The sequence below is a fragment of the Phasianus colchicus genome, chromosome 9 (assembly GCF_987193195.1).
Source record: "Phasianus colchicus chromosome 9, bPhaCol1.hap1.1, whole genome shotgun sequence".
Lineage (NCBI taxonomy): Eukaryota > Metazoa > Chordata > Aves > Galliformes > Phasianidae > Phasianus > Phasianus colchicus.
The window spans coordinates 3,779,424-3,794,372 of NC_143444.1; the positions used below are offsets into that span (position 1 = coordinate 3,779,424).

The 14,949-nt window shown below is 46.4% G+C and overlaps 1 protein-coding gene across 1 annotated transcript; it reads left to right on the forward strand.

The window, feature by feature from the left end:
- Window positions 1-1,272: 1,272 nt before the first annotated feature.
- On the forward strand, window positions 1,273-5,362 carry LOC116238636 (uncharacterized). Its single transcript, XM_090145735.1, has 2 exons — window positions 1,273-4,593; window positions 4,848-5,362. Exon 1 carries the CDS (start codon window positions 1,642-1,644, stop codon window positions 3,745-3,747), a length of 2,106 nt encoding a protein of 701 aa, XP_090001861.1. The 5' UTR covers window positions 1,273-1,641; the 3' UTR covers window positions 3,748-4,593; window positions 4,848-5,362.
- Window positions 5,363-14,949: the final 9,587 nt, after the last annotated feature.

Below are 14,949 nucleotides of genomic sequence, written 5' to 3' on the forward strand. Positions count from 1 at the left end.
AAGATCTCCTTGAGAGCAGCCCTGTGGAGAAGGACTTGGTGGTTCTGCTGGATGAGAAGCTGGACATGAGCCAGCAGTGTGCGCTTGCAGCCTGTAAGGCCAACTGTGTTCTGGGCTGCATGAAAAAAGGGGTGGCCAGCAGGGAGAGGGAGGTGATTGTCCCCCTCTACTCGGCTCTTGAGAGGCCCATGTGCATCCAGGCCTGGGGACCCCAGCACAGGAAAGACGTGGAGCTCTTGGAGCAGGTCCAGAGGAGGGCACTGAGATGGTCAGAGGGCTGGAGCACCTCTCCTATGAAGAAAGGTCGAGGGAACTGGGCTTGTTTAGCTTGGAGAAGAGAAGGCTCCAGGGAGACCTCATTCTGGCCTTCAGTACTTGAAGGGAGCATATAAACAGGAGGGGGAATGGCTGTTTGTGATGGTGGATAGTGACAGGACAAGGGGGAATGGTCTGAAACTGACACAGAGGAGGTTTAGGTTAGATATCAGGAGGAAGTTTTTCACACAGGGGGTGGTGAGGCACTGGAACAGGTTGCCCAAGGAAAGCAAAGGCGCGGGGCGGCCGCGGAAACGGCCGAGGGGAGCGGGGAGAGGGGAGCCCGCCGGGGCTTTGTGACGCGGGCCGGCGTCGCGCCCCAAGGCCATTGTGACGCGGGGCCGCCGCGAGGGGCCGGAGTCCCCCGGAGAGAGTGCCGCTCACTCTCGGGAGAGCGGCTCCGCGAGGAGGACGCGGCTCCCCCGGGTGCGTGCGACCGAGCGTCTGCGCGAGGACGCGGCGATGAGCGAGGAGCGGGAGAAGAAGGACGACCGCCAGCCCGACGCGGGGCTGCCACGCGTGCGCGACCGCCGACAGGTGCGGGCCGGGGAGGGAGGCGCTCGGGCTCGGCCGGGCCGCCGGCGGCCGTCGAAGTCGCCGCCGCGGGGGACGCCGGCCGCGCCTTCGCCGCCTCCATCCCGGTTCTCCTTCTCCCCGCAGGTGGTGCCGCCGGGCGGCCGGAGCCCGGACTCGTCCCTCCGCGGCGTCCATCTGCCGCCGCTGCCCGGCCCGGAGAGCGCGCGGGCCTCCGGGAGCCGCCGCGCACAGGTAGGGAGCCCGAGGGAGGCGGGGCCGGACGTCTTCCCGCGCCGCGTGGGGGCCGCCCTGTGCCGGTGCGGCTGTGGGGAGCGGGGCGGCAGCCGCCCGCGGGCTGAGCGCTGCCCTCGCTGCTGCGTGCGGCGCGAGCGGCGAGGACCGCGCTCACTCGGCCTTTCTCCTCGGCTTCTCTTGCAGGCGGGCGGGCGGCAGTTCCTGGAGTCGGCGACCGGCGGCGGTGCCATTGGCCAAAGCAGACAGCCTCAGCCACTCTTGCTGCCTCGCTTAAGGCGGGCGGGGCTGCCGGCAGCAGCACCCAGGCGTGCAGCAGCAGCTTCTGGGGTCTGCAAGCTGCCTGCTCTGCCAGCGGCAGCCTCTTCCACACCATCTCCAAGAGGCACAGCACGTGCTGTGGGCATTAGAGGTGGCAGACTCCCAGTACTTGCCCCGAGACCTCCGGGAACCTTGCATGTCCAGGACAGGACAGCAGGGGCTGAGGGCGGGGTTCCAGCTCTGGAAGTCTCAACTATTCTCACGCCTTGGTATGCCATACCCAGGCAAAACTACAGGATGTCCCTGGGCTGTGCTGCAGCTGCAAGCCCAGGAGTTGGAGTGCAGCTGGCAGTACCAGGGCGGCAAGCACCTACCAGCAGCCTGAGAACACCAGCAGGAACGGCCCAGGGACTGACCACCAAGGCTGGGAAGATCCACACAGCTTGGAGAGATGCTCAGGAGGGCAGCAGAGACACTCGTGCTGCCACTACACCATCTTCCAGAGCAGCTCAGAAGGGCCTAGAAGAGCAGGCAGGCAGCAAAAGGCGAGGCAAGAAGTATCTGCCTGCATTAGTGCCTGAAGATGCAGACAACTTAGATTCTCTCAAGGTTGCACACTCTCCAGAGAAGGCTGATGATGCACCATTCTTCCGAAGAGTGTGTGAAGGGGGAGAAAGAAACATAACTGCCACCTCCATGCCTGAAGTCTCCAGACAAGCTCTGGGAGCAGCACTGAGACTGCAAGATCCCAGAGGGGTCAACCAGGAGGCCTATGGATGTTCTCTAGTACATCGAGCAATCCGGAGAATTCGGGATGAGGCGAGGAGGGAGCAGATGTTGTCCACCTGGAACATCTCCTGGCCAAACGTGAGCATGCTCAGGCTGCTAAAACTTGAAGCAGCACATGCCAGTGCCAGTGCTACTGACAGTGCTCAGGGTATGCTGGACACCCGCACCACAACATCGATGGTAGAGAGCCCCATTCCTGTACCAGGAGAGTTCATATCCTGGGATGCTGGAGTGCAGGATGAACCGCATGATTCAGAAGAGATTGCTGAGACAGAAACTGCGGGACAGTCATCTGGTGACCTGCAGAGTGCATGTCTTGCCCCATCTGATGAGGCAGAAACAGTGCGTTCAGCTTCTCTTCCGGATGCAGGTCCTGGGCTTAGAGGACACCTTGAGCCATTGCCCACATCTGTGCCTGAAGATGTAGAAAACTCAGATTCTTTTGAGACTGCGCACTATCCAGAGGTGGCCAGTGCAGCACCACTCCTCATGTCAGCATGTGAGGAAAGAGAAGAAACAGTGATGGCTGTGCTGGAACTGTCCAAACAAGCTCTGGGGGAAACATCAAAACTGCAAGATGCCAGAGAGATCTATGAGGTGACCTATGGATATTCTCCAATTTTCCCAGCAATTTTCCCAGAAACTGCAGGACAGTCATCTGGTAACCTGCAGAGTGCATGTGTTGCCCAGTCTGATGAGGCAGAAACAGCACATTCAGCTTCTCTTCTGGATGCAGGTGCTGGGCCTGCAGGACAGCTTGAGCCATTGCCTGCATCAGATCCTCAAGATGTGGAAAACTCAGACTGTTTCACAGCAGCGCACTCTCTGGAGGTGGCCAGTGAAGCACCCTTCTTCCTGCCACAGAGTGAGGGAGAAGAAAGAGAAGAACCAGCTATGGCCATGTCTGAGTCCTCCAGACAAGGTCTGGGAGAAACATGGAGATTGCAAGATCCTAGAGAGATCTACTGGAAGTCTTATGGATGTCCTCCAGTTCACCCAGCAATCCTCAGAATCCGTGATGAGGCAAGGAGGGAGAAGATGTTGTCCAGTAGGAACATGTCTGAGCCATACAGTCTGAGCAGCCCCAGGCTTCTCGTGCTCCAAGCAGCAGATGACGGGGCCAGTGCTGCTGACACTGTTTGTGGCATGCTGAACATCTGCACCACAACATCGAGGGCAGATGGCCACTTTCCTGCCTCTTGTGATTCCCATAGTCGGCATATTAGAATTAAGTATGCACCGGGAGAGTCCACTGACAATGCTGCCAGTGATGCCAGCACCAATCACAGCATGCTGGATGCCAGGGACACTGGAGTGAGGACTGACAGCATGGCCACACCCTCCTTTTTTTCCTTTGATTCTGTGGAGGGTGTGGAAGAGGAATGGGAAGACAACCGTGAGGAAGAAGCTGCTGAAGCAGCTAGTGTGCCACCAAGCATTTCTCATTCCTCATCTGGTGAGATGAAGACAGCAGCGGCTCACCGCTGGATGCCAGCTGTCATCAGGAGTGTGTTCCGGGTTCTGCGCAAGGCTTGCATCTGCAGCTGCATCAGTGGACAGCAAGAGGAGACGTACGAGGCTGCAAACACCAGGCAGCTCCCCAGAGATGTCTGATTCCATCCTGTCAATGTAGAATTCTGCAGGACACCTTGAGCCTTTGCCTGCATCAGTTCCTCAAGATGCAGAAAACTCAGGAGACAGTGCACTCTCCGGAGGTGGCCAGTGAAGCACCCTTCTTCCTGTCATTGTGTGAGGGAGGAGAAAGAGAAGAATCAGCTATGGCCATGCCTGAGTCTTCCGGACAAGGTCTGGGAGAAACATGGAGATTGCAAGATCCCAGAGAGATCAACAGGGAGGCCTATGGGTACTCTCCTATGATCTCAGGAATCTGTAGAATTCGTGACAAGGATAGAAATGAGCAGATGTTTTAACACTGGAAATAATTCCTGGCCAACGAATGTGAGAAGCCCCAAGCAACGAAGGCTCTAGGCAAGAAGTGATGCAATCAATAATGTTGGCATTGTTCAGGGCATGCCAGGCATCTGGCCCACAACATCATGGGCTGAGGACCGGTTTCCTGCCTCTGATGACTCCTGAATGTGGGCTGTTCAACTGCCAGTTGTGCAGGAAGACACCACTGATGACAGCAGCGGTGTTGCCAGCACAGTTCAGGACATGCTGGGTGCCAATGATACTGCAGTGACAGATGAGGGCATGCACCCACCCTCCTGTCTTTGCCCTTTAATGCTGGAGGATGTGAAAGAAGAATGGAATTGTGACTCTGAGGAAGATGCTGCTGCAGAGGCAGTTAGCCTCACACCCAGCACATCTGATGCTTTTTGTGATGAGATGGAGGCCATGCTTTCAGCTTACCCTGTGGCCGCAGATCCCAGGCCTGAGGGGCACGTATTAGCATGTAAGGGAGCAGAAGATGTGGGCCCTCTGCATGAGATAAGCAAGGTGTGTGTGGTCAGCATCAGGCATGAAATTGAGACAGAGGCAGGAGCAGTGCCTGGAGTGTGCGCTGTGGGGAGATGCCTGGTGCTGTCTCCTTTCCAGCCAGCTCCATGCATTAGGGTGGACAGTCCCTCTGTTACCTCTGCCTTGCTTTCAAGGAAAGGGGCCTGGAAAGGGGATCCCTTCCCTGGGCCCTGGCATCCACACCATCACCAGCCAGTGGCATACAGGTGTGTGGTTTTGTTCTCTCTATACAGGTTTCTGCAGAGGCCAGAGGAGATGCACAAAATTGTGCTTCAGAGATGCACTGGATGATGGCCCAGGTATGTCTCCAGGCAGAAAGCCGTCCCAGGGAGGGACCTGCTGAGCTCAGATGGCCCACCAAGTGGCACGGAAGCCAGCAGCAGTTTGTGTCCTGCCATATCCAGGCCAATCCTTCCAGGGAAGTTCCATGGTGGTGAGTGGCAGGCAGGGCCTTGCCTCTGCCCCTTGCCTACAGCTCTCTGTCCCCCACAGGTACCACTGCCTCACCACACGCAGAGGCCTGCCACCGGATGCCAGCTGTCATCAGGAGTGTGCTCCGGGCTCTGCGCAGGGTTTGCACCTGCAGCTGCATCAGGGGACAGCGAGAGGAGAGGCATGAGGCTGCAAACACCAGGCAGCTCCCCAGAGAATCATAGAATCACTCACGTTGGAAAAGACCTTAAAGATCATCAAATCCGACCATGACCATACTACCCTAACTGATTCCATCCTGTCAATGTAGAATTCTGATTAAATGTTATCTTTATTCTATCCTGGCTGAGTGCTGTCTCATCTGTGCACTCATGTGTGTTTGGTCTCTGAGTGCAGCTACTGAAGTCAGAGCACAGGGCAATGGATCCCTGCGTCAGTGGTGCCAGCAAGTGCAGAAATCACTCTGCGTACAAGGCAGAGTGATTTCTGGCTAGCAAAGGACAAGCACGCTGAGCCAGTGTGTGTGAGAGGTGGTCTGCAGTGAAGGGCAGGAGTAGTTCCATATGGGGCAGCCCTGGTGGGAGGGTGCTGGTTTGTAGGGGTGAGAGCACAGCCAGGCATCTACCTAGAATAGACCAGGAGTGTCCTGGCTGGATTGGTGCTAGTGCCTGCTTAAACAAGCAACTGGAAGAGGGCTGTGGCCTTGGGGCTTCTGCATCCATGGTCTAGTGTTGCAAGCTGAGGAGGCTTGCAGTTCCTTTTAGTGATCCCCTTCTCCAGCAGGCACTGTATGTTATCTGAGGGTATTTCTAAATCCAAATCCAAGCTCTTCAGATGTCATATTGCAGAGGCTCAGGTATTCCCTACGTTGACCTCATCATTCCTCCCTATGAGAATGTCTTTAATATATTGACAAACCTGGACACCATGTTCCACCATAACCTTCTCCAGCCTCTGTGCCTGTACTCCAAGCACCATAACGGGTGAGTGTATCCCCACGTGTATGGGAACTGCTGAGTCACAGCCTGAACCACTGATTAAACACCTGGAAAAAAGACCCTGTCAGTCCTGGAAGCACAGGTGAAGACCAGAAGGGGTGGAGCCAGACTCCACCTGTTAAATCTCATTTTAAGGGCTGACTGCCACCAAAGATGGACCTTTTGCTAGAGATCCCTTTTCTGTGAATTTGTGCTGCAAGCCTAGATTTTTGGAAATGAGTGAGCATCCTTCTTTTTGTAATACCTTCTCATTGTGTATATCTTAGACTGGTCCTGCTGTTGTTACATTGAGGTAATGATGTGAATGTGCATTGCACTCCCTCCAGATAAATGCAAATTGTTTGTCAGATTGTCATCTACCTCCCACAAAAGGACCACAAAAACCTGTCTTTGACACTAATAGCAGCCAGAAATGAGTGAGCCTGTTTCTGTAGGACAGCAACCAGTTCTGAAACATTTGGGACAGATGTTGCTGAAGTGGTCATTGTTGGTATCCAGGAAACCGTAGTGCACTTTAAGTCTCTATTTGCCATTAGGCTTCCACACCAGCCATTTAGAAGAGTTATAAGGACAGTTTGCAGGTTCATTATAAGGTTCAGCTATTAAAGAGGCTTCATTAGCTCCTAAAGGCAGAGGTTTGGGCTTCATGTTTGTTGTCTTGAAAAGATGTAGGGCTGGACCTATAGTCATCTATGACTTGGACTAGCCCAATGGAGAACTGGGGTAGACTGCCAGAACTCCACCATTCCCATCCATCGATGGCTCTCCCTTCAGGGCATCCAACCCCAACAGACTAGTGGGAAAAGGTCCTACCATTATTTCTACCTCAATTGGATTGTCCCCCCCCAGGGACCAGCATCTGAGCTGTGCAGACTGTGAGGGTTGTATTTTACCAGAAGTATCTGCTACCCAGACCCTTTTTCTGATGGAAAAGTTCCCATATGTCTGCATCTCATCTTCTTGCATTGCAGAAATCTGAATTCCTTTACCCACAGTGAATGTGATTGAGATCCTTCTGGTTCCAGCATGGTAATTCAGTAGTAGATCCTTCTCCTTCAAGACGGCAAGGCATAAAGATAGGGAACAGCAGATACAGCTGCTTTAAATGAGTTTCAGATCACCCAAGAAAAGTAGAGGACTCAATCCAATAATAAAGAAGAAATCACTTACCCCTTTCACAGGACTAGGCTTGTCAAACACTCCAAAAGAAGTAATCCCTAAGTAAGAGATATTTCCCTTGCAGCTGCCAGCCCTTCAGTGAGGTTAGGGAGGGATGGAGCCAGGGACCACCCCTTCCGGTCACATACATGAATTGCTTCCACCTGTGCTGCTGGAGCTGGCTACATCCCTTCAGCAGGTGTTCAATCACTGGTTCAGGCCACGACCTAATAGTTCTCATACACAAAGGTTAGTAAATATCTATGTATCCCATCTCTCCCCTTGGTTAATGGAGATGTGAATGATTTTTTACCACTCCAGTCCCTAGATCTAACTTAACTCACTCTTCTGAAGGGGAAGCAGAGGGAGTTAGCACTGATGAGGTTTTGATTTGTAGGGTCTGCTCCAAGGGAGAAGACAAAGGAAAAGTCTTGTCTAGTGTACCCTTCCAGTTGTAGGAAAGAATTTCTAAATCCTTGTTGGTTTGGCCATTCATAACGGACCTGGAAATCTCCAGCTCAAGGCCTTTTATTCATGGTTCTCCCTGCCCAATAAGCTGCCCTCTGGGTCAGGGACTGTGGGGCTTGATCGTTCCCAATGGTTAGGAAAACACCAGGTCCCCAGTGACTTTCTGCCTCCTCTTCACTTATAAGTATGAAGTTCCCTCTCGTTAGGAAAACTCTCAACACGTATTCTGTCTCCATCTACTTAGCATTCCTGCTATAGTACCACCATTTAACCAACTCTCGGGCTGAGTACGGGGTATCCTTGGTTGTTATGGTCAGCTGACATCCCCTATGCTCCTCATCATAGTTGTATTCCACCTTAACTAGAAGTCTCACTGGCCTGGAGGGATCATTTCTCTGAGCCTATCTTGAGCCCGTGCTAGTTCAGTGCTGGGAAGGAGCAGGGGCAGAAGGCCTCTCCTCTTCCCTCCCTGAGCACTTCTTCAGTGCTTCTGGTTTGCTGAGACTGCTGCTGCTCCTCACCAGCTGCTCTTGTAATTTTCCTACTATCTCCTGCAAGGAGGAGATAATGATAGTTCCTGAGAATGATTGCTGCCTGTAGTACTTGTGTGTATGACCAGCACTGTCCCAAGTACTGCACAAACCACTGCTTTCCCTTTTCTTCAGCGATATTTCTGTTCTGCCCTTAAGTCTGGTACCCAGTTGCATACTGCCTGCTGGTTCTGCCAGTTATGTCTTGTCCAACTGAGCCCAGTGGCGCAAGACAAGAATCAAGGTCCCTCAACATTTTCAGAATATGCTCTGAGCTATTAGGATTGCCCATCCCTTAATATCAGCTACTCAGGTTTCATTGCCCCACTCAGAAGAGTAATATGTCATAAAAGGAGGAAAAGGGAGGAACTTTTAATCAACTTAATTCCTATGTACTACTCACAAGTTCACCCATCTATTGTGGTTTTGCTGCCCTGCTCAGTGGGAAGTACCACAACACAAAGGAAGGAGGAGGGAGGAACTTTCAATCAATTCAAGCCTGTTCATCCCTGGGTCCCAATCTTGTCTCACTTGTCTATTAGCACCTTCTGAATGGGGATGGGATCCCATCTGTGACACCAATTAAATGTTGCAAGCTGAAGAGACTTGCAGTTCATTATATTGATCACAATATCTCCAAATTAAGTCTTGGAACAGAGTCACTGTGTTAAGAGAGCAAGGGTGTGCTTTTATTTGTTGAAAGATGGGCAAGCAAGAGAGGAAAAAGATGAGTGAAGAAAAGGAGGGAGAAAGAAGAAAGGAAAGCAAGTCACTATTGTGGATCCCATGATGCCCTGAGGGTCCGTCCTACTCCATCTTCTTTTTCTGGGGTAGCTGAGGATGTGGTGGGGCGAGTGCTGGCTGTGGGCTTGGCAGTGTCTTTATGCCCTCCAATTGGGCCAGAAGCTGTTGCCATGTATTCAGGATCACGTGCTATGCATGTGCTATTCTGCCATGCTTCTCTCTTAGCATGGTGGTCATGGAGGGTTGTCGCTGTGGGGAGGGACCTAAGATGCTTTTAGGCAAGACAACTAACTCCTGGCTTCTCCGCTGCCCTTGTGCACACCACTTGCTTTTTCTGCACCTTCCACAAGAGTGTTACAGTACAGTGTTTATTCTGAAGCCTTCACAAGACTGTTTCAGTTTTGTTTCTACTCACCAGTCAGCTCCAAGTCCTTCTCTTAACCAATCAGAAAGAGACTGAGAATTCACTACGCTATGGTTCTGGATGGTGTTATCTCAGAGCCTGAGGCAGAAAGAAACACTTCACTTTTTTCCCACATCTGGGGAGACTGAGAAGAGAGCAGTTCCTCCTGGCACTAGGAAATCCCTAGGGTGGAGCGTTTGGTAGGGTGCTTTTAATTTCAGCACACAGGCTATTTACGAAGGTTCTTGAACCTCACAGGGCCTAGTATGGATCCCTAGGGGAACCCACTTGGGACTAGCTTCCAGACTGAGCAAAAGCCCTCTGAGTGTAGTTTGTCTGCCAATTCCCTGCTCATCTCACAGGCCACTCATCTAGTCTGTATGTTTGTCTGTGGGAAACAGTGCCAAGTGCTTTGCTGAAATAAAACAACATGGTAAACAACTTCCATTGCTCTCCTCACTGTCCACAAGAAATTTTACTTTGTTGTAGAGGGTAATGTGGTTAGTCCAGCAAGAGTGGCCTTTGGGAAGTCTGTATTGACTTTTCCCAATCAAAACTTCACTTGGTCTTAGTCTCGTTACACCTGTCCTTTCCCTGTCACGTATAATGTAAGATATGCCTGTGAAATGGTAATAAGTACATAAATTTGACTTTCCACTTTTATTTCTAATTTATTTATTTATAATGAAATCATTCATCATCTATCATTATGGGATTAGGGTTAAAATATCATAAAAGTCATAAAATATCATAAAAGTCATAAAAATGTATTTCAAAATTAAACCAAAGAAATCTAAGAGAACTGGAGAAGCGATTGTTTAGTCACACAGATGTGGGGTTTTTTTCTGAACAAAAAATTATAATGCTCATTAAGTAGTTTGCAGCAGATCCCCTACTTCTATTTATTATGCTATTATATTTCCAGTTTTTAGGTAATTGGTAATTGGTTTTTAGGTAATAGGTTTTATGCTTTGCTGTTGTGATTTGTTTGATTGTTTTTATTAGTTTCCCTTAGATTGTACTGTGGGGCATTTGTCCCCCCATAATGATTTGGCCATATAAAAACATATCAAACATATTAAAAACAAACAAATGCAATTGAACTAAATCAAAATAAACAAATGAAAACCCCAAACAACTTTTTTTTTCCTATCAAGTTAAACATTTATCATAATGACATTACCTTTTCAAGTGTTTGTTCAAAGCTGATAAGCTGCATAAATTTTTGAGGAGCCATTTTCTGCACCAGTTAACTGCAATGACATACTGTCAGTAAAACAGTGGTATTCCTCACACAATACATGCTAATCAGAAGAAACAACTGCTTTCCACAGTTAAATATACAAACAGGAATCCATAGATCAATATGCACCGAAGCCATTTTTGGAATTGAACTTGGAAATACAGTGTCCTTCTAGCTACTGAAGTCAGTGATTTTAGCTGAAGACAGGCAGAGTCAGTAATGAGACTGTCTGCACATACAGCAGTTTCTCTTTGTTTCTCCCCACTTAGTCTATGGACTAAAGCCAGTACAAGTGACCAGCAGTGGATGTTGCAATTAATACATGTATATGTAACACCTGGAGGTCAGTGTGGTAAAAGCACTTAGGTTCACCAAGACAGTTAATCTTTTTTAAAAAAATATTTATTACATTTGTTCATTAGCAGTGTACATTGTGCTAATTACTCGTGCTTGACGATTATCCCTTCAAATGCAAAAATGACTGTTTTTGTCTCTCGTATTCTAAATCAGCTCTCGGTTTACAGCACCACAGAGCAAATGCTGTATAATTAGTGCTGAAACCAATGGTTTTAATTGCAACTTAGTTGTCATCAGTAAAGTGAATGGAGAAGTTGGGCAAAAAAAATGAATTCTCTTCCTAATCTACCTTTTCTTCACTTTCTGTGCTGCTAATATCTCTCTTAAAGAAGACCTTGCCTACTGTGGGTGCTGGTTATCTTGGGTTTGGTTGAACTAGCCATTCCTCTCATCCATTTGTCAGGAAGTTCTGCTTGCTTGCCACCCCTAATACCTATCTGCTTTCTTCTTTTTATCTTACAGCTTTTAAAATCCAGGTGTAGCTGTGCTAGTCTTTTGTTTTCCCCTTTGGAATCACATTGCTCGGGTACTTGTATAAAATATTTATGCATGGTGCCTGACAATGACATCACAGAGTTATAAAACACAGGCATAATTTTACATGAGTTTAATACAATTATGCTTGACTTCAAGGCAAACTGATGCTGACTGATCTTTATTAGTGGACTTGAAGTTTACAGACGTCAGAGGCATCTGCTGGAGAAACAGCAGTAGAAGATTTTGTTCTTGAGTTGCTCCTGTAGTTCTCAATCATCAGGTTGTGCATCTGCTTTGCTCAGTTCTGTTCAGTAAAAATGTAACAGCTGAAGAGGTATTTCAGATGATTTTGTCTCTTCTGAAGAAACTGAATGAACTTTTCACTCATTGTGCAGGGGAAGTTTCAAAGGTGACTTCTGTCCATTTAAATAATATTTTATAGAAAACTATGAGTACGATGGTACTTAAAGTATGGCTTACATTTGTCTAAATCTCACATAGGGATTTCCTACGCAGGTGTTACTGTAGAGTAACAGTTGCAGAATAATAGTTCTGTTTGGGAAAAAAAAAGAAGAACCAACTCTTGCTGCCAAAGGTGGCATAACAATGCTTATATTTTATCCATCTCCGTGTGCAGGATGAATTTAAAACTGAGCACCTCTTGCCCATACAGTAACCAGTGAACCTGAAACTGGCACCTACGATTTTTTTTTCCTTGTATTTGTACTTGTATTACATTACCTGCCATTACTGCTGGGGCAATATTAAATTCTCATCACTGGCTGCTGTGGAAGCACCATATAACTCTGAATCTCCTGTTTTGCTGCTACAGCTATCATTAACTAAGGGAGTGGATTCATTTTGTTAAGAATAGCAGGCTTCCAAAAAAGGTGCACTTTTTATTCCTCTTATTTCCTTTTCACGTGGCATGGTAAGGAACAGAAAGGACTGAGACAAAGGAGAAGCTGCTTCAGAATGATGTATTTTGGACATGCTGATACAGTTCTCTGACTTAAAACATAATAATGCTTCACAAAGTTTTAATTAAGAGCAGAAAAAAAATGATGAGCTTTGCATTTCTTTATCAGAAGAATGTTAATTGGTGGAAAATCACTGTAGTCCAGAAAAATAATGGAATAGGTTTGCTAGCAGTCTTCTCTGGTGTTTCCAGTATTGAAAAGCAATAGCTGTATGAGTCATCAGAAGCCTTTAGAATCAGTTTCTTTACAGTGGTTATGAGATATTGGATTTTTATTTTTATTTTTATTTTTTCTTATGGTGCCTGAAAATTGGAAAGGATAAATTTTATACATTATTAAAATTTAATAAAATAAACCTGTAGAGTAACATTTGCAGAATAATAGTTCTGTTTAGGAAAAAAAAAAAAAAAAAGTATACCAACACGAGCATTTGCAGATTGTCAGCTCAAATATTTTGGCAGTTTTGCACATATCTTGTAGAATGTTGCTAAATCCAAAAATATTCTACTTTTATTGTAATTTGTACTGGAATGTTCTTTGTGTTCGTATATTTGACTCTTACACTCAGTGATTGGCACACTGTGGCTAAAGCGTGAAAGAGAACTCACAGGGAGGGTTTGTTTGTTATTTTTGTTGGTTTTGTTTGTTTTAACTTCATTGCTAATTGTATCCAATTATTTTTGAACAGTTATTAGAAGAAAGTTCAGAAAGCGTTTGTGGTTTGGCTTTGAACCAGACTCTTCTACTCCTTGATTCTTGTGGTCAATGGACCTTGACTCATCTCCTGTACTGTGGTGTGAGAGATCAAAAGTCTCAAACAGTCTCTGGGTTTATACTCTGATGTGAAAACCAGCAAACACAGCTTTTGAATGTGCTATTGCAAATCTGTGACAGCGATGCAAGGTTCTGCAGCACAGCAGAAGGACCAGGAGTTCTTTTCTATTAAGAGGTATCTTTACTGTGGGGAAAATTCTCAAATTCTTTTTGGACTGTAGTACTCTTTTGCATAAAAGTTCAACCCTCGCATTGCGTTGCCCATAAACTTTTGTCACAGTTCTCTCTCCTTCTTCAAAGTTAAGTCAGTGCGTTCCTGCAACACAGCAATTATAGTACAGGAAGTTTAACCAGGATTTCAAGATATTAAATATGCATGGTAGATTTAAAAAAAAAAAAAAAAAAAAAAAAAAAGGCATCTACCTGCCTTTTGCTGTCTGCCATGAGTTTGCCTCTGTCTTTTCTGCCCAACGAACATGGCTACCTGTGCAAAATCAGGGAAAATTTTCCCTTCTGCAGAAAAAAAGCTTTGACTGTGGTTTTGCTAGTTCAGTTACTTATACTATGCATACATTTTCCTTCTTAACAAGAACACTTCTCCAATAAACAGTATATTTGAAACATTCCACCATTAACAGCTATAATTTCTGTATTTGTGATAAAATATCAGAGTTATTCAGTAACCAAGGGTAATTTGCTTTGTAATTTATACACTTCCATTTGTAGTGCATAATGCGTGCCATCCCCTACAATGAATCAGACCCATAAATGTTGCTCACTGCATTACTACTCCTTACACAACAGGAATCAATCTTACTCTTACTATGTAAGGAATAAGGGAGGTAGAAACACAGGCAGATTATCTGACTCACTTCAGAATACTTAACTAGTGAAGGCTGTGTTGGGAAGCTGACTTAATCAGGCTGACTCGTTAGGTTGTTCTGCTATTTTCCATAAAGATATTTAACCTCTCTTTTTTTTCTTGTCCCAAATGATAAATGACAAGAGCTCAGTAATGAAAATGAAAAAATATTAACAAGTAAGCAGTAATTAAAATATCAATTTTTTCAACTATCTTTTTTTTTTAATCCAAAAGTGAAGAAATTGTTAGACATTTTAGGAAAAAAACATCTGATGATCAACTGATCCTAAATTAAGACTCCTTGCAGTGTCATCAGATATCTAAACTGCTGTTTCAAAGCTTTCTATATATATTTATTTAAATTCTGAACCATAGACATTTTCCAGAGGTTATTATTCAGGAGTCCAAGGCATCTTGTAGTAAATACTACTGTCTCAGTATTTTGCTATAAATAATCTGAATGGAACATTTATTTTACTTTTTTCTCATGAATGTCCATGCAAAAGGGATTGTAACAGGAACTTGATAAGAGTGCTACAAATTTGGTTGAGTTACACAACAGTGTTCCAGCTTTTTCCATTATACCAGTACTGACGTACTCAGAAATGAGCTTCTCAGGGGAAAAGAGACTGCATGTTATCAAGTCATGGTGAATTAGAATAACAACTTGTGTCTCGTTGCTCCATTAATTAATAATTATTTTAACATGACATAAAATACTTCAATTGCAATTCATATTTCTACAACATTTGAAATCCAGACTTATTTCTTCTTTCATACTTTTAAAAATATCTGTGGAAATGATTTACTTTCAACATGTGTTTCCTGAAAAGAAAAGGTGAATTGATTAAACAAGTAATATAAATATAATTGAAAAAAAAAAAAAATCATATGGATTTATGATAATCG

Excerpts from the sequence above, each read along its gene's own strand:
- LOC116238636 (XM_090145735.1), top strand. The coding sequence starts at position 1,642 with ATGTCCCTGGGCTGTGCTGCAGCTGCAAGCCCAGGAGTTGGAGTGCAG.